General features: G+C 37.9%; 2 protein-coding genes across 2 annotated transcripts; both read right to left on the bottom strand.

Moving 5' to 3' along the window:
• Positions 1-4,668: 4,668 nt before the first annotated feature.
• LOC116014814 lies at positions 4,669-7,838 on the bottom strand. Its single transcript, XM_031254771.1, has one exon. The coding sequence runs from the start codon at positions 7,240-7,242 to the stop codon at positions 4,690-4,692; it is 2,553 nt and encodes an 850-aa protein (XP_031110631.1). The 5' UTR covers positions 7,243-7,838; the 3' UTR covers positions 4,669-4,689.
• Positions 7,839-17,716: 9,878 nt separating this feature from the next.
• On the bottom strand, positions 17,717-20,886 carry LOC116014459. The gene has a single exon (XM_031254524.1). It carries the CDS (start codon positions 20,288-20,290, stop codon positions 17,738-17,740), a length of 2,553 nt encoding a protein of 850 aa, XP_031110384.1. The 5' UTR covers positions 20,291-20,886; the 3' UTR covers positions 17,717-17,737.
• Positions 20,887-23,815: the final 2,929 nt, after the last annotated feature.

The following is a 23,815-nucleotide window of genomic DNA, read 5'->3' as shown; positions in this document are numbered from 1 at the left end:
TTTTTTGTGTTTAATAGTACTTTTAGTGTAGTTTCTAAATATATAAATTTTGTATATTAATACAAAAATTAATATTATGAAAAATTGGATTAAAAATAACTTCAGTCAAGCCTCGTTAACCGAACCCGACACATAAAATGGGACGGAGGGAGTATTGTTTTAGTTTTTAAACATGGTAGTTTTACTAAATATATATGGTTCAGACTACATCTCCTAGTTTTACAGTGGATAGTTTTCTTGATGTGCCCAATTGGCAACCTTAAATTCTGTAATTATGCAATTATTTCCATGTTTATATATACTATGTTAGTTTGATTTTGTGTAATACGAATTTTAACTCTATGTTTCACTTCCAGGGTTCCAATCAACAAGTTGAGACTATTGAGACTGCATTAATTCCAGATCATCCAACAACTACAGGGTAAGATTCCTCTATACAGGCTCCATTATAGCATTACGGAATTGAGTTATTCTATATATGTGTGAAAATGTGATTATATATTTATATATATGTGAAAATGTGATTATATTCCATATATGTGTGAAAATGTGATTATATATATGTATATATATGTGAAAAAAGTCTTAATTCTTGAATTTATGACTTTTTGAATTTACTGACTTTTATGAGTTTATTAGATGTCTTCTGAAAATATGAGTTTTTGATTTTGTATGCTTTTAGAGTTTCTATTATGTCGTTTTCAATAATGATTTTTTATTTTATCAATTATATGTATGCTAGTATACTTTTATTAGTTTCTCCTTAGAATCTTAGAATGCATATTTAAATTGGTAATTTGATGATATGCTCAGTTATTGTCTTTTTGACATACTAAAGTTTTTGTTTACTAACTGGCTAATTGCTATATCAATAATAAAGTAACTTCTATGCTTTATATTTAAACTTTTAACTTGTGCTTTTAATTTGTANTGAAAATATGAGTTTTTGATTTTGTATGCTTTTAGAGTTTCTATTATGTCGTTTTCAATAATGATTTTTTATTTTATCAATTATATGTATGCTAGTATACTTTTATTAGTTTCTCCTTAGAATCTTAGAATGCATATTTAAATTGGTAATTTGATGATATGCTCAGTTATTGTCTTTTTGACATACTAAAGTTTTTGTTTACTAACTGGCTAATTGCTATATCAATAATAAAGTAACTTCTATGCTTTATATTTAAACTTTTAACTTGTGCTTTTAATTTGTATCAAGTATCATAGCATAATTAGCATTATTGGAGTTCATATATGAATTTTCACAATAAACTAATCTTTATTGTTGTTTGTTGTAGGGTGTTCCAATTAACAGACAAACGAGTAGCCAGATCACTGGATTAATGAGCAAACTAAATCCAATACAGAACACTTGGCTTTTCCCTCAATTTTATTTCACTATGCTTTGTTTAGTTTGTCTTTTTTTTTTTTGTGATTGTAAATTTGTAACTAACTAGGTTAGGTATTTTGCCCTTTTAATTTCAATGGGTTGTCATGTAGAATATTGTATTTTATTATTTTGCATATTTTATTTTGTTTAGATTGGTTTTTCAATTTTGGGTTTTGCTTCCAGAATTTTATTGCTTAAAATTTAAAATTTCAAATTTTTAGGGCTTTTTAGATAAATGTTAAAATTCCGGGTTCATTACACCCGAACCCAACCCAAACCCTACCCGAAACACCCGAACCCGAAAAAACCCGAAAATTTTCAGTTCGGTTTCGGGCTTTAAAGGAGATCACCCGAAATGCTTTCGGGTGACCACTATGGGCACGGGTCGAACTCGAACCCGACCCGTGGCCAACCCTATCTTAGGCGGTAGCATCATCTTAGGGAGCAGTATTTTCCCATGGCCACAGCAACCAGAATATTTTGGTGTCCCGTAACGTGCACCTTTATTCATTCTCTCTTCAAACCAAAAGATTGCATTGCAATTTTGACAAATGTTGCTCGGGTCACCAATATCGTGGTAAATCACTACTAAGAAGAAAACCATATATGATTATGAATTACATAAATTTAAAAAGACATAATTTTATGAACTCAGTATCCATTTGAATTAAAGATTAATACTAATTTTATTACCAGCGTCTTGACGCACATTATCATCCTTGACCGTATCAACATTAACAAACAATTCTTGTAAATTGCGAACAATTGCTTGAGCTTCACATGTCATTTTTTTATAACTTTGGTTAGTTTTGCAATTCGTCTCCAAGTCACTATTGGGCAAAGAAATACCTGCACCCCACACTACTACAAATTTGATCATATAAGGATTATTTTACACTACACCTGTTAAAAGAGGTGTAGTGTATTCTTAAAAATAAATAAAAGATACTACTTTTCGCAACACCCACCGAGAACGGGTGCAGCGAAAAATAAATAATTAAAATATTAATTAATTTTCCGCGGCACCTATAGGGAGTAGGTGCCGCGGAAAGTAAATGATTTAAATAATAATTTACTTTCCGCGGCACCCGCTTTTGTGGGTGCCGCGGAAAGTCAACCCACTTCTACCCAACTTAAGTGCAAAACAAATCTGAGGAGAAGCCATTATTTTTCAACAAAAAAAAAAACTTAGGAGATCTGAGGAGCTTCACGACCTTCACAAACAGATCTGAGGAGCCTCATTCTTTCCCTCCAGAGATCTGAGGAGCTTCACGACCTCGTTGTTCACAAACAGATCTGCTGCCGTCGTCTTCTTTCCCTCCGGAGAGCCGCCGCATTCAGCCGCTGCTGCCGCCGTTCGAGGAGAGCCGCCGCCAACGCTGCCCACGCCGACACCTTGTGAGAACCTGAGGGTTAAAGGCAGAATAACAGAGAAGAAAAGGGTAGAGTTTTGCAGAAAAAGGGATAGGGGAGAAGAATATTGCAGAGAATTGAAGAAGAAAATTGTATTTCATTCATGTCATAGTCTGCCAAAACCTTCACAGCATCTCTTAAAGGCTGACACTTAACAAACTCCTACAATTAAGGACTATGGATAGAATCTACAGCTGTAACATCAACAGAAAAGAACAAAAATAACAAAAAGGGAAATAACAATAAATAACCGTACTGGCCAGAACACCCACAATTGAAGCCATCAACCTTCTTGATGCATAACATTGCTCCCCCCTTGAACAGATCCTTGTCCCCAAGGATCAAAGTTCGGGAATTGTTTAACTAAATGATGGAATTCCTCCCAGGTAGCAGCCTCAGGAGGCAGATTAGCCCACTGAACAAGGATTTCAACTTGTGCCGCATTGTCCTTCTTGACCATCCTTTTTCCAAGAACAGCTACTGGTTCTGCTAGAATTTCACCATCAAGCCCTGTGGCAGGGGGTTGCTTTTGCACCTCTTTGGATCCCATTCTCTTCTTGAGTTGGGAGATATGGAAGACAGGGTGAATGAGGGATCCAGGGGGTAATTGCAATCTGTACGCAACAGGACCAACTCTTTTCAGCACCTCATAGGGCCCATAATATTTGGCTGCTAATTTCACATTAGCTCTTACTGCCACTGATGACTGTCTATAAGGTTGAAGTTTCAAGAACACCAAATCTCCCACTTGAAGCTCTCTCTCAGACCTATTCTTATCTGCATGGTGTTTCATCCTACTCTGAGCTCGCATTAAGTTGTCTTTGAGCTGTTTCAGAAGCTCATTTCTGTTCTTAATCCATTCCAGCTGAGGATCAGCAGTTCCTCCTTTGATGATTTCAACTGCTATTGAGGGAGGTTTATAACCATACAAGGGTTCAAATAGAGATAATTTAAGTGAAGTGTGAAAGTTGGTATTATACCAAAATTCAGCTAGGGACAACCACTTCACCCATTGTCTTGGCTTTTGGAAGGTCATACATCTCAGATATGTCTCCAAACACCTATTCACCCTCTCCGTCTGGCCATAGGTTTGAGGATGGTAGGCAGTGGAATAGCTAAGCTGGACTGTAAGCTGTTTGAACAAACTTTTCCAGAACTTGCTAAGAAAGATCTTATCCCTGTTAGAAACAATATTTTGGGGTAGTCCATGCAGCCTGTAAACCTGATCCACAAATAACTCAGCCACTTGTTCAGCACTAAAAGGGTGAGATAATGCTAAAAAGTGACTGTATTTTGTCAGCCTATCCACTATAACCAAGATCACATCTTTCCCATGAGATTTAGGCAACCCTTCAATAAAGTCCATAGAAATACTAGACCAAGCCTCCTCAGGTATTGAAAGCGGTTGGAGCAACCCTGGAGTAAGAATCTGTTCTCCCTTGCACCTTTGGCAAACATCGCATTCCCTGACAAAGTCTATAATTTGTTTCTTAAGACCCGGCCAATAAAACAAGTGTTTCATCCTTTTGTAAGTAACCAACTGCCCTGAGTGTCCCCCCAAAGCAGTAGAATGTAGCTCATTCAAAAGATTCATTCTCAGATTTCCATGGCTTCTCACATATAACCTCCCTTTGTATCTCAGCATCCCATTAGTAACTGTGACTTTATCATGGTTGTCAGAGACAATTAGTGCTGTTGTGAGATGTTTTTTAGCCCATTCATCATCCTTGTAACTCCCTAGAACTTCCTCCATCCATTTAGGTTGAGCCGTAGCTACCATGTTACTCAGCCTGATTTCCCTCCTCCCTTCTTGACAAAGCATCAGCAGCCACATTCTCACTGCCCTTTCTATACTGGATTGAGAAATCTAGTCCCAATAACTTGACTTAGCCTTTCTGCTGCAGTGCTGTGGTAATTTTCTGTTCTAGCAAAAATTTTAGACTTTGGTGGTCTGTTTTTATCACAAAGTGCCTCCCAATGAGGTATGCTCTCCATTTATCCACAGCATTGATTATGGAGAGGTATTCCTTCTCATAAATAAATAATCCTAAGTGCTTAGAATTAAATCCTTGACTGTAGTAGGCAATGGGTCTCCCCTCCTGCATCAGAACTGCCCCCATTCCCTTATGACAAGCATCAGATTCCACAACAAATTCCAAGTCAAAGTTGGGTAAGGCTAATACAGGTGCAGTGCACAAGGCCTGTTTTAATTCTTCAAAAGCTATATCTGCAGCTTGGTCCCAACTAAAGGCATTTTTCTTCAATAAATTAGTGAGAGGCTTGCAGATGCTCCCATAGCCCTTCACAAACGTCCTGTAGTATCCAGTTAATCCCAAAAACCCTCTAAGCTCCGTGACAGTGTTAGGCTTGGGCCAACTCATAACAGCTTTAATCTTTTCAGGGTCAGTTTGTAAACCTTCCACAGATATGATGTGCCCTAAGTATTCTATTTGATGTTGAGCAAAGGAACACTTACTTAGCTTGGCATACAAGTGCTGCTCCCTCATTATTTTGAATACTGCCCTCAAATGCTGCAAGTGTTCCTCAAAGTTGGGGCTGTAAATCAAAATATCATCAAAGAAAACCAGCACACTCCTTCTTAGAAGTGGCTTAAACACGGAATTCATTAGTGCTTGAAAGGTAGCGGGCGCATTTGTGAGACCAAAAGGCATTACAGTGAACTCAAATAGGCCTTGGTGCGTTTTGAATGCTGTTTTATACTCCTTTCCTTCCCTCATCCGCACCTGATGATATCCAGATCTCAAATCCACCTTAGAGAAAAATCGGGATCCTGCTAATTCTGAGAACAAATCCTCCACAATAGGAATGGGGTATTTGTTCTTGATGGTGATGGCATTCAGGGCTCTATAATCTACACAAAATCTCCAAGTTGAGTCTTTCTTAGGTACTAGAAGCACTGGGGAGGCAAAAGGTGAAGAACTAGGCCTGATGATTCCAGTCTGCAACATTTCGTCCACCATTCTTTCAATAATATTTTTCTGCTCAAATGAGTACCTGTATGGTCCTTTGTTAACTGGAATAGGATTGGGGATTAACGAAACTGTATGGTCACAAGCCCGAGTAGGAGGCAGTGATTTAGGTTCCTGAAATAATTCTGAGAATTCTGACAGTGTCTCCTCAATCTTGGTGGGTGTCAAGACTAAAGGATCTCTTGTCACTTCAATGTTATAGGAGTTCCCTTGGAGTTCCTTCTCAATACACGAAACTAAAAATCCCTTCACTCCTTGTCTTTGCCAATTTTTCACCTCCTTTTTGCTAGCCTCCAATAGCCCCTTCTTGGGAGTTATTCCTTTGAGTTTAATTCTTCTCCCATCTTTGTGAAATGATATACTTAAGGGCCTTGTATGCAGTTCAGTAGGAGCAAACAAATCAATCCAGTCCATTCCCAACAACATGTCACAGCCCCCTAATTTCATCACCCTAAAGGACTTTCGGAAGGATTCTCCTTGCATAATCCATTCTATGTGTCCACTCATCTCATCACATAATAGTCTTTCCCCATTTGCTATAGTTACAACCAGGGGCTGCACCTTGTGTGCTTTCAACCTGAGATTATGAGTCAAAGCTGGATCAACAAAGCTGTGGGTGCTTCCAGAATCCACCAATATAATGATATCCCTTTTGAGAATTGATCCTGGTAACTTAATTGTGTTGATACCCTCTCCCCCAACTACTGCATTGAGAGAGACTTCAGCTTCTTCTACACATTCTTCACTTAGTGGAGTTGGGTTCGCTTGATCCTGTTCTTGGATGTCATCTTCCTCACCCCCTTCAGCAGAAGCCATATGACCCTTAGGTTTGCACTTGTGGCCATATTGCCACCTTTCCTTGCAGTTGAAGCATAATCTCTGCTCCCTAAGTTTATCCATCTCAACATTTCTGGTTGTATTGTTGATTCTTGGACCATCCTGCACACGGTTTTCAGCAGTTCTCATTACCGAATTCCTTGGTTGTAGTGAATTTTTAGGGAAGAATTCATTGGACTTCACCCCTTGTTCAAAGTTTTTAGCTAGCCAAATGGCATCCTCAAGATTTTCTGGTTTGGCTGACCTCACAAAGCATCGGATCACCTGTTTGAGCCTGCACACATAATTTCCTAAGAAATATTCATCTGTTAAATAAGGTCTCACTTGAAGTAACATGCTTCTCATTTCTTCAAATTTGTCAGTAAATTCTTCCACACCCCCCAGTTGTTTTAGAACTGTGAATTCTTCATCTATAGAAACAGTACCAGGGCCAAATCTTCTGCAAACAGCTTCTACGAAGTGTCCCCAATTAAATCCACCCCTCAGATTGCTTAAATACCCTTCTAGCCAGATCTCTACCTTTCTTGACAGATTTACTGTCAAATAATCTAAATAAAATACTGGTGGAGTTTGAGAAATCATGAAATACCTTTCCACCCTCCTTATCCACATCCTTGGATTTAGGTAGTCAAAATCTGGAAATTCAATCCTTGGTCTTGGTGCCTGGTTTTGAAACTCAGGGAATGGTTCTTCTTGAGCAATAGGAGGGTTTAGAGCCTGAGGCTGGGGATTGGCTGTTCGGATTTGTCTTCTTCCCTGCTCCTGGCTGTATTCCCCCCTCTCTGGACTGGGAGAGTTATGTGTGATAGGGGTCACATTTCCTCTCCCCTAAACTGTAGAACCATTAGGAGGTGTCTCCATTACCGGTGCTGTAGGCCTATTGAGGCGTAATAAATCCATCATTTCAGCTCTCATGTCTGTCAAAGCTTTCATCATACTATCTGAGTTTGTTTTTGCTTCTTCTCTGGAAGCTTGCACTTCCAGTCTTGTGGCCTCCAACCTCTCATCAAACTCATTTTGTTTTTCTTGTAGTGCTCTGAACCTCTCTTCATTGGTTACCATAATAGCTCAGGAAAGGGGCTCTGATACCAAAATGTGAGAACATGAGGGTTAAAGGCAGAATAACAAAGAAGAAAAGGGTAGAGTTTTGCAGAAAAAGGGATAGGGGAGAAGAATATTGCAGAGAATTGAAGAAGAAAATTGTATTTCATTCATGTCATAGTTTGCCAAAACCTTCACAGCATCTCTTAAAGGCTGACACTTAACAAACTCCTACAATTAAGGACTATGGATAGAATCTACAGCTGTAACATCAGCAGAAAAGAACAAAAATAACAAAAAGGGAAATAACAATAAATAACCGTACTGCCCAGGACACCCACGATTGAAGCCATCAACCTTCTTGGTGCATAACACGCCTCACACCGCCGACGACGCTCACCGTTCGCTCTCCGCCGTTGCTGACGCCACCCGACCGGAGGTTCTTCAGCCCCCGCCGCCGACGCCCCCACGCCATTTGAGGAGAAAACCAGATCTGCCGTCCCCGCTCCTCTCCATTTCCTCTCCTCCAAGTCTGAAAACCAGGGCTTCTCTATACTCGTATTCTCTCTTCACTCTCTCTTTAATGTATCTATGTGTTCCTATTTTCAGGCGCGTTTGTGCTTTTATGCTAGCAAAATTAATTTGGTGAATTAAATTGGATGAAAAGGTGAAATTAGGGAAGGAACAAACTGAGCAGGTCTTTGAATACTTTCTTTGGGCGTCAATGGTGATTTCAATGATTATAATGGCCTTTATAATTCTGCTGCTAGCGACTGTTGATTATGAAAGTTTTATGTAGTTGCATTTATACTTTTATCTATTTTTCTCTAGTAATTTGAATTACCAAACTTTTTAACTTTTGCAGATCAGGCCGTCCCTCATACTCGGAATCATGGGTAGATCAAGTCACTTGGATTTCAGGCAGGTTCATGTCTTCCTTGTGCCTCCAACAGGCTACTTATAAATGAAACTGCAAATTAATACTTTGAAGAATACAATATAAAATTGGTTTCTTTTGTATTCATTTGTCACCCTAGAAACTTTGGCTATCATTGGAATACAACAGGGAGAATTATCCTATATATATATATATATATATTATGTATCTGTAGTTATCTATACCTTTCTACTCAATCTCACCCTGCTGAGTGCTGGATCTCATCATAAGCATTCCAAAATAGTAATAGCTTCTTGCTTGCACTTCTAGTATAAATGTTAAGTACAAAATTTTTAGTTTCCCCTAATTACACCCTCAAATCATTCACTCTCTTTTAGTTTCTGGTTCACTAGGAAGATCCATCTTCAATCCAAAAAAGAAATATAAGAAAATATTGTGAAATTTTCAGTTATAGCAATGTTTAGCAAGTGTTTCTCACTGCAATTTACTGAATAGTGAATACAAATTGAAGTGGTGATACTTGTGTTCTGCAGGTGATGTTTTCTACGTAAACTGGGATGACGTGCTTGTAGGGGCTACAGCAATTGTTTCAACATTAGGGGGTTTTGGAAGCGAGGAACAGATGAAAAGGATTAATGGTGAGGCAAATGTAGTGGCCGTGAATGCTGCTAAAGATTATGGTAAGGAGCTTCTTATTATCTAAATGCTGCTATCATGCAAGACAGTCTCCAACATAATAAAAGAAATCTTCACATCAGTGTCCTTAAAATACAGCCTATCCTTTAAGAGTTGTTAGCTTAATATAGCCATTTAGTCAGTGCTGTCTTTCAGTAAGTATGGGATGCAAACATTTTGCTAGAGATCTTCACATCAGTATCCTTAATTTGGATTTATCATTTTAGGTTTGAGAACTCTGAGAATTTTCATGATTTGCCTAATGAATGGCCGTAAAAGCATGGCCGCCATACATGTTGTTAGAAGAATGAATATATTTTTGGTTCCTTAAGATATTAACTAATTGTGGTTTTAATTTAATGGATAACACAATCAACAGAACATCCGAGGTGGAAAAGTGAAGCTGCACTGTATTCTTTCACCTCTTTCGGAATTTGAACACGTTGAGAACGGTGATGCATTGTATGGTAATTAAGTGCATTTCTATGAATAGAAATGGTTGGTTTTTGAGTAATTATTGTAATGTGTTATGAACATAAATTGAGTTTTGTTTGTTGCTTTCTGGTGGGCAGCTATGGAGCTAGCACTACAGGATATTCATTACCAGGGTTTAGGACAAGAACTTAAGGACTCTCCAGCCCCTCTTGGATATCACAATAAGGAAGAGAATTAAGGTGATGTGGCTTGCAAGGGCACTGTAGAGATTTTTTTGTTTTTTTGATTTTGATTTTTTTTTTTGTTTAGTGAAAACTTGAAAAAGTATACAGCTATGGTACAAGTGGTTGTCTTGTGAGCTTGAACGTGAAGTTTAATAAATGGTCAGAGTCAAGACTGGGTTGCATTATGCTTTAAACACCTAAGGAGTCTTGCGTTATTGTTTCAATTTATATATGTATATAAAATTTAATTTCGAAAATTCTAGTGATTTATACAACTAGCTGCAATTTGCGGGAAATATTTTCTATTTTTAATTACCAAAAAAGTTTTGCTTTATATATATATATATATATATATATATATATTTATTTATTTTTAGTATGACTTTCCACTACACCCGCTCGCGGGTGTAGCGGAAAGTCATTTTTTTTAATTAAAAAAATTTTTGATTTTGATTTTTTTTTGTTTAGTGAAAACTTGAAACAGTATACAACTATGGTACAAGTGGTTGTCTTGTGAGCTTGAACATGAAGTTTAATAAATGGTCAGAGTCAAGACTGGGTTGCATTANGTAATCCATGTCAACCTCTTTGTCAGGTATTTCAGCTGAGATGAATTTTTCCATTGTTTCGGCAGTAAATGGTGTTGACAATCTTTCCAGGAAGATTATAATGTTATGACCATGGGGTAAGCCCTGCTTCTGGAATTCAATGGTATATACGACTGACACGGGAATAATTTAGTAAATGTTAGATTGCAAAGATTTCAAGATATGATAAATTCTTCACATTGATTTACAAAAACTAAAGATTAAAACCGACATATCTGCAGTAACAGTACCAAAACGTGTTCCCGACCGTATTTCTTTTACTAAGCAATCAAACTTCATCTTAAACACCCTGCATACAATGTCTGGTCTATCTTCAGCATTGAGGTTGCATTTTTTCATGTATCTTTGAATCTCCGGCCACTTCGGATTGCGTGTAAATGTGATAAATAAATTTGGATAACCCTTATGTCGACAAATGACCACAAGTGAAACTGGATGGCAATATTATTCGTTTACCTTGTTTGCTAGTATCAACTTCTCCTCTGGTCAACGCATCTGAAAGGCATTTGTATGCTTCACATCTCAATGCCTTCTGATTATTTCTAATATATAGAAGCCTGCTAGATTCAACCATGGTGTAGGCATCTACTAGAAATTGTTGGAAAAGTCTCCGTGCATATAGCATTGTAGACAAATCATTAAACCTCTCATGTATCCTGTAAGTGAAGAACTCACGCTGCGAGACACGAACTCGACCACCACTTTTCTTGTTTCGAACTCCATTGAATTGGATATCCTCTCTATAGCCGTCTTCGCCATACGGGAAAAGAATCGGATATTGCAAAGGCAGATAAGTAGGGTTAAGCTCGTTTATCCTCTTTAGGCCACCTGAATTAGTCTCAACCAAAATATCCCGCTAACCCATAGTTGGATCAAATACCCACGATAAGAGCAGCCACCTCTGATACCATTGGTAGGTTGTATGTCCTTGCATCACCATTTCGCTTACCAATTAACCTTATTTTGAAATCTATACCTGGATTTGAGTCAATATGATCATTGGCACAACGGAATGATTTCACTAACACATTGTGATCATCCAGATCCTGCTTAATATCTTCCACTATTTCCAAATGCACTGTTGTATTCTTTTCACCCATGCTAATACAAAATAATGACAGCAAAAGTTTGTGTTAGCTTTATTATTTATGAAGTTTAATTAAATATAATGATTAAGTAAAAAGTAAATTGAAAGTATTGTAGGAGTATTACCTAAATGAATTGATCCGATTGTCTACCTCATTATCCGTGTCGTGGATGTATAATTGAGCAAATTTGGGCTTATTTCCTTCTTGAGGAATTAAGCCTCCCATTAAGTGAAAATTTTGTCCATGAATCCTAAAAATAGGAGGGTCATTACCAATGTTTATGGATTTGTCCAACTTTGCTCCTAATGAGGTAAACGCAAACATGTTATTATACCTCCTAATGTATCTTAAAAATTCTTTTTGTTTTTTTCCATGAGTAAAAAATAAGTCGAACAACCTCTTAGGCTAGGAGTGGGCACATTTCGTGTCAAACTCGAATTTTCGTGGGTTCGACCCGAATAGTGCATTTTCGGTTCGGATTCGACCCGGTTCGGGTCCAACCCGATTTGAAATATACTGCCATGCTTTTATACGGTTCGGGCTTCGGATTTAAGAATTTTAGTTCGGATTCGACCCGAAACCCGAAATTATATAGGTAGTATATAAATAATAGTAATGAACCTAGGGTTACAGACTTATCCTCCGCGTCTCCGCCTCTTGACCTCCTCTCTCGCTACTTCCCCTGACCTCTATCTTCTTTCTCAATTCTCTGCCCCTTTCTCTGTCAAGACTTCCCATCTCTGAGCCTCTTCTCTAGTTCTCTGCTCTTCTGTCTCCCATATCTCGCATCTCAGTATCTCTTCCCTCACTCTCTTTGTCACTCACCTTCTCAAATCTTGGCTGGTCATAGCCTCAAACTCCGCCTCTCATCCACAACGTAGATCTGGGAGATGGGCATAGACTCCTCCACTTCTCCGGTGACCGACGGTCCGCTACGCTCCTTCGAGGCAAAGGCCAAAGCCGTTAACAATCTAACAGGTAACAGGTAGTTTATTAACCGTGTTTGGAAATTTTTTTCCATTTTTTTCTTGAAAATATGTGTTTTAACCGTGTTTGGAAAATTTTCTCAGAGTTTCAGGCCCGCTCTTACTCTCAAGTCTCGCCTTTGCTCAATCACTCCCGGTAAGTCTCCTCTAACCTCTCAGTATTTGGCTCTCTATAGATCCGGTGAGATCTCCATTTAAGCTTCGAGTTTGTAGACTTTTCTAGTGAGTCACAGAATGCTCACGGATGGCCTGGATATTAGTGACCGTTTCTGGCCATGAAAATATAATAGGGGAAAAAAGTAATTTACTATTATTTTAGTTTGCCTTTTCATTTTTTAACAGAGAATTAAAATTTTAAGACTTTACAATTTTTTTTTGCATTAAACTATTAATTTGACTAAGATTGTTTTTTTTTTTTCAAATTTGTAGTTTTTTATACAACTTTTTTCAGCAGAAAACTATATTATAGTGTTTTTAATGTTATTCTAAGGTTTTTATTTATAAATATTTATTTTTATTAGTCACTGTTTTTCATTTTTTATTTGTAAATTTTTATTTGTTTTGTCTTGTTTTTTTATTTATTTTCATTTTTCCTAGAAAATTAAAATTAACTATAATTTTATTTGGAGACTAAAAGATACTCCCTCTATCCCATTTTATCTGTCCTACTTACTATTCATTGGTCAAAACAACTCTTTCTTCTTTGTTTGTTTTCTTTATTATTTTTTACTTATTTTTAAAATTTGATTTTTTGTGTTTAATAGTACTTTTAGTGTAGTTTCTAAATATATAAATTTTGTATATTAATACAAAAATTAATATTATGAAAAATTGGATTAAAAATAACTTCAGTCAAGCCTCGTTAACCGAACCCGACACATAAAATGGGACGGAGGGAGTATTGTTTTAGTTTTTAAACATGGTAGTTTTACTAAATATATATGGTTCAGACTACATCTCCTAGTTTTACAGTGGATAGTTTTCTTGATGTGCCCAATTGGCAACCTTAAATTCTGTAATTATGCAATTATTTCCATGTTTATATATACTATGTTAGTTTGATTTTGTGTAATACGAATTTTAACTCTATGTTTCACTTCCAGGGTTCCAATCAACAAGTTGAGACTATTGAGACTGCATTAATTCCAGATCATCCAACAACTACAGGGTAAGATTCCTCTATACAGGCTCCATTATAGCATTACGGAATTGAGTTATTCTATATATGTGTGAAAATGTGATTATATATTTATATATATGTGAAAATGTGATTATATTCCATATATGTGTGAAAATGTGATTATATATATGTATATATATGTGAAAAAAGTCTTAATTCTTGAATTTATGACTTTTTGAATTTACTGACTTTTATGAGTTTATTAGATGTCTTCTGAAAATATGAGTTTTTGATTTTGTATGCTTTTAGAGTTTCTATTATGTCGTTTTCAATAATGATTTTTTATTTTATCAATTATATGTATGCTAGTATACTTTTATTAGTTTCTCCTTAGAATCTTAGAATGCATATTTAAATTGGTAATTTGATGATATGCTCAGTTATTGTCTTTTTGACATACTAAAGTTTTTGTTTACTAACTGGCTAATTGCTATATCAATAATAAAGTAACTTCTATGCTTTATATTTAAACTTTTAACTTGTGCTTTTAATTTGTATCAAGTATCATAGCATAATTAGCATTATTGGAGTTCATATATGAATTTTCACAATAAACTAATCTTTATTGTTGTTTGTTGTAGGGTGTTCCAATTAACAGACAAACGAGTAGCCAGATCACTGGATTAATGAGCAAACTAAATCCAATACAGAACACTTGGCTTTTCCCTCAATTTTATTTCACTATGCTTTGTTTAGTTTGTCTTTTTTTTTTTTGTGATTGTAAATTTGTAACTAACTAGGTTAGGTATTTTGCCCTTTTAATTTCAATGGGTTGTCATGTAGAATATTGTATTTTATTATTTTGCATATTTTATTTTGTTTAGATTGGTTTTTCAATTTTGGGTTTTGCTTCCAGAATTTTATTGCTTAAAATTTAAAATTTCAAATTTTTAGGGCTTTTTAGATAAATGTTAAAATTCCGGGTTCATTACACCCGAACCCAACCCAAACCCTACCCGAAACACCCGAACCCGAAAAAACCCGAAAATTTTCAGTTCGGTTTCGGGCTTTAAAGGAGATCACCCGAAATGCTTTCGGGTGACCACTATGGGCACGGGTCGAACTCGAACCCGACCCGTGGCCAACCCTATCTTAGGCGGTAGCATCATCTTAGGGAGCAGTATTTTCCCATGGCCACAGCAACCAGAATATTTTGGTGTCCCGTAACGTGCACCTTTATTCATTCTCTCTTCAAACCAAAAGATTGCATTGCAATTTTGACAAATGTTGCTCGGGTCACCAATATCGTGGTAAATCACTACTAAGAAGAAAACCATATATGATTATGAATTACATAAATTTAAAAAGACATAATTTTATGAACTCAGTATCCATTTGAATTAAAGATTAATACTAATTTTATTACCAGCGTCTTGACGCACATTATCATCCTTGACCGTATCAACATTAACAAACAATTCTTGTAAATTGCGAACAATTGCTTGAGCTTCACATGTCATTTTTTTATAACTTTGGTTAGTTTTGCAATTCGTCTCCAAGTCACTATTGGGCAAAGAAATACCTGCACCCCACACTACTACAAATTTGATCATATAAGGATTATTTTACACTACACCTGTTAAAAGAGGTGTAGTGTATTCTTAAAAATAAATAAAAGATACTACTTTTCGCAACACCCACCGAGAACGGGTGCAGCGAAAAATAAATAATTAAAATATTAATTAATTTTCCGCGGCACCTATAGGGAGTAGGTGCCGCGGAAAGTAAATGATTTAAATAATAATTTACTTTCCGCGGCACCCGCTTTTGTGGGTGCCGCGGAAAGTCAACCCACTTCTACCCAACTTAAGTGCAAAACAAATCTGAGGAGAAGCCATTATTTTTCAACAAAAAAAAAAACTTAGGAGATCTGAGGAGCTTCACGACCTTCACAAACAGATCTGAGGAGCCTCATTCTTTCCCTCCAGAGATCTGAGGAGCTTCACGACCTCGTTGTTCACAAACAGATCTGCTGCCGTCGTCTTCTTTCCCTCCGGAGAGCCGCCGCATTCAGCCGCTGCTGCCGCCGTTCGAGGAGAGCCGCCGCCAACGCTGCCCACGCCGACACCTTGTGAGAACCTGAGGGTTAAAGGCAGAATAACAGAGAAGAAAAGGGTAGAGTTTTGCAGAAAAAGGGATAGGGGAGAAGAATATTGCAGAGAATTGAAGAAGAAAATTGTATTTCATTCATGTCATAGTCTGCCAAAACCTTCACAGCATCTCTTAAAGGCTGACACTTAACAAACTCCTACAATTAAGGACTATGGATAGAATCTACAGCTGTAACATCAACAGAAAAGAACAAAAATAACAAAAAGGGAAATAACAATAAATAACCGTACTGGCCAGAACACCCACAATTGAAGCCATCAACCTTCTTGATGCATAACATTGCTCCCCCCTTGAACAGATCCTTGTCCCCAAGGATCAAAGTTCGGGAATTGTTTAACTAAATGATGGAATTCCTCCCAGGTAGCAGCCTCAGGAGGCAGATTAGCCCACTGAACAAGGATTTCAACTTGTGCCGCATTGTCCTTCTTGACCATCCTTTTTCCAAGAACAGCTACTGGTTCTGCTAGAATTTCACCATCAAGCCCTGTGGCAGGGGGTTGCTTTTGCACCTCTTTGGATCCCATTCTCTTCTTGAGTTGGGAGATATGGAAGACAGGGTGAATGAGGGATCCAGGGGGTAATTGCAATCTGTACGCAACAGGACCAACTCTTTTCAGCACCTCATAGGGCCCATAATATTTGGCTGCTAATTTCACATTAGCTCTTACTGCCACTGATGACTGTCTATAAGGTTGAAGTTTCAAGAACACCAAATCTCCCACTTGAAGCTCTCTCTCAGACCTATTCTTATCTGCATGGTGTTTCATCCTACTCTGAGCTCGCATTAAGTTGTCTTTGAGCTGTTTCAGAAGCTCATTTCTGTTCTTAATCCATTCCAGCTGAGGATCAGCAGTTCCTCCTTTGATGATTTCAACTGCTATTGAGGGAGGTTTATAACCATACAAGGGTTCAAATAGAGATAATTTAAGTGAAGTGTGAAAGTTGGTATTATACCAAAATTCAGCTAGGGACAACCACTTCACCCATTGTCTTGGCTTTTGGAAGGTCATACATCTCAGATATGTCTCCAAACACCTATTCACCCTCTCCGTCTGGCCATAGGTTTGAGGATGGTAGGCAGTGGAATAGCTAAGCTGGACTGTAAGCTGTTTGAACAAACTTTTCCAGAACTTGCTAAGAAAGATCTTATCCCTGTTAGAAACAATATTTTGGGGTAGTCCATGCAGCCTGTAAACCTGATCCACAAATAACTCAGCCACTTGTTCAGCACTAAAAGGGTGAGATAATGCTAAAAAGTGACTGTATTTTGTCAGCCTATCCACTATAACCAAGATCACATCTTTCCCATGAGATTTAGGCAACCCTTCAATAAAGTCCATAGAAATACTAGACCAAGCCTCCTCAGGTATTGAAAGCGGTTGGAGCAACCCTGGAGTAAGAATCTGTTCTCCCTTGCACCTTTGGCAAACATCGCATTCCCTGACAAAGTCTATAATTTGTTTCTTAAGACCCGGCCAATAAAACAAGTGTTTCATCCTTTTGTAAGTAACCAACTGCCCTGAGTGTCCCCCCAAAGCAGTAGAATGTAGCTCATTCAAAAGATTCATTCTCAGATTTCCATGGCTTCTCACATATAACCTCCCTTTGTATCTCAGCATCCCATTAGTAACTGTGACTTTATCATGGTTGTCAGAGACAATTAGTGCTGTTGTGAGATGTTTTTTAGCCCATTCATCATCCTTGTAACTCCCTAGAACTTCCTCCATCCATTTAGGTTGAGCCGTAGCTACCATGTTACTCAGCCTGATTTCCCTCCTCCCTTCTTGACAAAGCATCAGCAGCCACATTCTCACTGCCCTTTCTATACTGGATTGAGAAATCTAGTCCCAATAACTTGACTTAGCCTTTCTGCTGCAGTGCTGTGGTAATTTTCTGTTCTAGCAAAAATTTTAGACTTTGGTGGTCTGTTTTTATCACAAAGTGCCTCCCAATGAGGTATGCTCTCCATTTATCCACAGCATTGATTATGGAGAGGTATTCCTTCTCATAAATAAATAATCCTAAGTGCTTAGAATTAAATCCTTGACTGTAGTAGGCAATGGGTCTCCCCTCCTGCATCAGAACTGCCCCCATTCCCTTATGACAAGCATCAGATTCCACAACAAATTCCAAGTCAAAGTTGGGTAAGGCTAATACAGGTGCAGTGCACAAGGCCTGTTTTAATTCTTCAAAAGCTATATCTGCAGCTTGGTCCCAACTAAAGGCATTTTTCTTCAATAAATTAGTGAGAGGCTTGCAGATGCTCCCATAGCCCTTCACAAACGTCCTGTAGTATCCAGTTAATCCCAAAAACCCTCTAAGCTCCGTGACAGTGTTAGGCTTGGGCCAACTCATAACAGCTTTAATCTTTTCAGGGTCAGTTTGTAAACCTTCCACAGATATGATGTGCCCTAAGTATTCTATTTGATGTTGAGCAAAGGAACACTTACTTAGCTTGGCATACAAGTGCTGCTCCCTCATTATTTTGAATACTGCCCTCAAATGCTGCAAGTGTTCCTCAAAGTTGGGGCTGTAAATCAAAATATCATCAAAGAAAACCAGCACACTCCTTCTTAGAAGTGGCTTAAACACGGAATTCATTAGTGCTTGAAAGGTAGCGGGCGCATTTGTGAGACCAAAAGGCATTACAGTGAACTCAAATAGGCCTTGGTGCGTTTTGAATGCTGTTTTATACTCCTTTCCTTCCCTCATCCGCACCTGATGATATCCAGATCTCAAATCCACCTTAGAGAAAAATCGGGATCCTGCTAATTCTGAGAACAAATCCTCCACAATAGGAATGGGGTATTTGTTCTTGATGGTGATGGCATTCAGGGCTCTATAATCTACACAAAATCTCCAAGTTGAGTCTTTCTTAGGTACTAGAAGCACTGGGGAGGCAAAAGGTGAAGAACTAGGCCTGATGATTCCAGTCTGCAACATTTCGTCCACCATTCTTTCAATAATATTTTTCTGCTCAAATGAGTACCTGTATGGTCCTTTGTTAACTGGAATAGGATTGGGGATTAACGAAACTGTATGGTCACAAGCCCGAGTAGGAGGCAGTGATTTAGGTTCCTGAAATAATTCTGAGAATTCTGACAGTGTCTCCTCAATCTTGGTGGGTGTCAAGACTAAAGGATCTCTTGTCACTTCAATGTTATAGGAGTTCCCTTGGAGTTCCTTCTCAATACACGAAACTAAAAATCCCTTCACTCCTTGTCTTTGCCAATTTTTCACCTCCTTTTTGCTAGCCTCCAATAGCCCCTTCTTGGGAGTTATTCCTTTGAGTTTAATTCTTCTCCCATCTTTGTGAAATGATATACTTAAGGGCCTTGTATGCAGTTCAGTAGGAGCAAACAAATCAATCCAGTCCATTCCCAACAACATGTCACAGCCCCCTAATTTCATCACCCTAAAGGACTTTCGGAAGGATTCTCCTTGCATAATCCATTCTATGTGTCCACTCATCTCATCACATAATAGTCTTTCCCCATTTGCTATAGTTACAACCAGGGGCTGCACCTTGTGTGCTTTCAACCTGAGATTATGAGTCAAAGCTGGATCAACAAAGCTGTGGGTGCTTCCAGAATCCACCAATATAATGATATCCCTTTTGAGAATTGATCCTGGTAACTTAATTGTGTTGATACCCTCTCCCCCAACTACTGCATTGAGAGAGACTTCAGCTTCTTCTACACATTCTTCACTTAGTGGAGTTGGGTTCGCTTGATCCTGTTCTTGGATGTCATCTTCCTCACCCCCTTCAGCAGAAGCCATATGACCCTTAGGTTTGCACTTGTGGCCATATTGCCACCTTTCCTTGCAGTTGAAGCATAATCTCTGCTCCCTAAGTTTATCCATCTCAACATTTCTGGTTGTATTGTTGATTCTTGGACCATCCTGCACACGGTTTTCAGCAGTTCTCATTACCGAATTCCTTGGTTGTAGTGAATTTTTAGGGAAGAATTCATTGGACTTCACCCCTTGTTCAAAGTTTTTAGCTAGCCAAATGGCATCCTCAAGATTTTCTGGTTTGGCTGACCTCACAAAGCATCGGATCACCTGTTTGAGCCTGCACACATAATTTCCTAAGAAATATTCATCTGTTAAATAAGGTCTCACTTGAAGTAACATGCTTCTCATTTCTTCAAATTTGTCAGTAAATTCTTCCACACCCCCCAGTTGTTTTAGAACTGTGAATTCTTCATCTATAGAAACAGTACCAGGGCCAAATCTTCTGCAAACAGCTTCTACGAAGTGTCCCCAATTAAATCCACCCCTCAGATTGCTTAAATACCCTTCTAGCCAGATCTCTACCTTTCTTGACAGATTTACTGTCAAATAATCTAAATAAAATACTGGTGGAGTTTGAGAAATCATGAAATACCTTTCCACCCTCCTTATCCACATCCTTGGATTTAGGTAGTCAAAATCTGGAAATTCAATCCTTGGTCTTGGTGCCTGGTTTTGAAACTCAGGGAATGGTTCTTCTTGAGCAATAGGAGGGTTTAGAGCCTGAGGCTGGGGATTGGCTGTTCGGATTTGTCTTCTTCCCTGCTCCTGGCTGTATTCCCCCCTCTCTGGACTGGGAGAGTTATGTGTGATAGGGGTCACATTTCCTCTCCCCTAAACTGTAGAACCATTAGGAGGTGTCTCCATTACCGGTGCTGTAGGCCTATTGAGGCGTAATAAATCCATCATTTCAGCTCTCATGTCTGTCAAAGCTTTCATCATACTATCTGAGTTTGTTTTTGCTTCTTCTCTGGAAGCTTGCACTTCCAGTCTTGTGGCCTCCAACCTCTCATCAAACTCATTTTGTTTTTCTTGTAGTGCTCTGAACCTCTCTTCATTGGTTACCATAATAGCTCAGGAAAGGGGCTCTGATACCAAAATGTGAGAACATGAGGGTTAAAGGCAGAATAACAAAGAAGAAAAGGGTAGAGTTTTGCAGAAAAAGGGATAGGGGAGAAGAATATTGCAGAGAATTGAAGAAGAAAATTGTATTTCATTCATGTCATAGTTTGCCAAAACCTTCACAGCATCTCTTAAAGGCTGACACTTAACAAACTCCTACAATTAAGGACTATGGATAGAATCTACAGCTGTAACATCAGCAGAAAAGAACAAAAATAACAAAAAGGGAAATAACAATAAATAACCGTACTGCCCAGGACACCCACGATTGAAGCCATCAACCTTCTTGGTGCATAACACGCCTCACACCGCCGACGACGCTCACCGTTCGCTCTCCGCCGTTGCTGACGCCACCCGACCGGAGGTTCTTCAGCCCCCGCCGCCGACGCCCCCACGCCATTTGAGGAGAAAACCAGATCTGCCGTCCCCGCTCCTCTCCATTTCCTCTCCTCCAAGTCTGAAAACCAGGGCTTCTCTATACTCGTATTCTCTCTTCACTCTCTCTTTAATGTATCTATGTGTTCCTATTTTCAGGCGCGTTTGTGCTTTTATGCTAGCAAAATTAATTTGGTGAATTAAATTGGATGAAAAGGTGAAATTAGGGAAGGAACAAACTGAGCAGGTCTTTGAATACTTTCTTTGGGCGTCAATGGTGATTTCAATGATTATAATGGCCTTTATAATTCTGCTGCTAGCGACTGTTGATTATGAAAGTTTTATGTAGTTGCATTTATACTTTTATCTATTTTTCTCTAGTAATTTGAATTACCAAACTTTTTAACTTTTGCAGATCAGGCCGTCCCTCATACTCGGAATCATGGGTAGATCAAGTCACTTGGATTTCAGGCAGGTTCATGTCTTCCTTGTGCCTCCAACAGGCTACTTATAAATGAAACTGCAAATTAATACTTTGAAGAATACAATATAAAATTGGTTTCTTTTGTATTCATTTGTCACCCTAGAAACTTTGGCTATCATTGGAATACAACAGGGAGAATTATCCTATATATATATATATATATATTATGTATCTGTAGTTATCTATACCTTTCTACTCAATCTCACCCTGCTGAGTGCTGGATCTCATCATAAGCATTCCAAAATAGTAATAGCTTCTTGCTTGCACTTCTAGTATAAATGTTAAGTACAAAATTTTTAGTTTCCCCTAATTACACCCTCAAATCATTCACTCTCTTTTAGTTTCTGGTTCACTAGGAAGATCCATCTTCAATCCAAAAAAGAAATATAAGAAAATATTGTGAAATTTTCAGTTATAGCAATGTTTAGCAAGTGTTTCTCACTGCAATTTACTGAATAGTGAATACAAATTGAAGTGGTGATACTTGTGTTCTGCAGGTGATGTTTTCTACGTAAACTGGGATGACGTGCTTGTAGGGGCTACAGCAATTGTTTCAACATTAGGGGGTTTTGGAAGCGAGGAACAGATGAAAAGGATTAATGGTGAGGCAAATGTAGTGGCCGTGAATGCTGCTAAAGATTATGGTAAGGAGCTTCTTATTATCTAAATGCTGCTATCATGCAAGACAGTCTCCAACATAATAAAAGAAATCTTCACATCAGTGTCCTTAAAATACAGCCTATCCTTTAAGAGTTGTTAGCTTAATATAGCCATTTAGTCAGTGCTGTCTTTCAGTAAGTATGGGATGCAAACATTTTGCTAGAGATCTTCACATCAGTATCCTTAATTTGGATTTATCATTTTAGGTTTGAGAACTCTGAGAATTTTCATGATTTGCCTAATGAATGGCCGTAAAAGCATGGCCGCCATACATGTTGTTAGAAGAATGAATATATTTTTGGTTCCTTAAGATATTAACTAATTGTGGTTTTAATTTAATGGATAACACAATCAACAGAACATCCGAGGTGGAAAAGTGAAGCTGCACTGTATTCTTTCACCTCTTTCGGAATTTGAACACGTTGAGAACGGTGATGCATTGTATGGTAATTAAGTGCATTTCTATGAATAGAAATGGTTGGTTTTTGAGTAATTATTGTAATGTGTTATGAACATAAATTGAGTTTTGTTTGTTGCTTTCTGGTGGGCAGCTATGGAGCTAGCACTACAGGATATTCATTACCAGGGTTTAGGACAAGAACTTAAGGACTCTCCAGCCCCTCTTGGATATCACAATAAGGAAGAGAATTAAGGTGATGTGGCTTGCAAGGGCACTGTAGAGATTTTTTTGTTTTTTTGATTTTGATTTTTTTTTTTGTTTAGTGAAAACTTGAAAAAGTATACAGCTATGGTACAAGTGGTTGTCTTGTGAGCTTGAACGTGAAGTTTAATAAATGGTCAGAGTCAAGACTGGGTTGCATTATGCTTTAAACACCTAAGGAGTCTTGCGTTATTGTTTCAATTTATATATGTATATAAAATTTAATTTCGACAATTCTAGTGATTTATACAACTAGCTGCAATTTGCGGGAAATATTTTCTATTTTTAATTACCAAAAAAGTTTTGCTTTATATATATATATATACTTCCTCTGTCCCATTTTATGTGTCTTACTTTCCTTTTTAGTTTGTCCCAAAATGTTGTCCTCTTTCTAAAATTGAACGTTACCATCATTCTACTTTTCCCACTTTACCCTTATGACTTTTCATTTCTTTATTGCTTTTATTTCCAAAAGTAAAAAAGTTGGGGTATAATTGGAAAGTACATCACATTTACTTTAATTTCTTAAAAAGCGTGCAAAAAGCAAATGAGACATCCATTTTGGGACGGAGGGAGTATTTATTTATTTATTTTTAGTATGACTTTCCACTACACCCGCTCGAGCGGGTTTAGCGGAAAGTCATTTTTTTAATTAAAAAAATACTTTACGTTACACCTGCTTAGAGGTGTAGCGGAAAGTCAAGGACTTTTAGTGTCACTTCCATCCGCTACACCCCTACAGGTGTAGCGAAAATGCATTTATAGGTGTAGTGTATGTGTTGTTTTGTACTAGTGCCAAAAATTGTTTTTACAGAACTAACTGTCATTGTTTGTTGTCAAA

Source organism: Ipomoea triloba, chromosome 1 (assembly GCF_003576645.1).
Source record: "Ipomoea triloba cultivar NCNSP0323 chromosome 1, ASM357664v1".
Taxonomy (NCBI): Eukaryota; Viridiplantae; Streptophyta; class Magnoliopsida; order Solanales; family Convolvulaceae; genus Ipomoea; species Ipomoea triloba.
The sequence above is the reverse complement of the archived record's forward strand: the minus strand, read 5'-3'. Positions and strand labels throughout refer to the sequence as shown.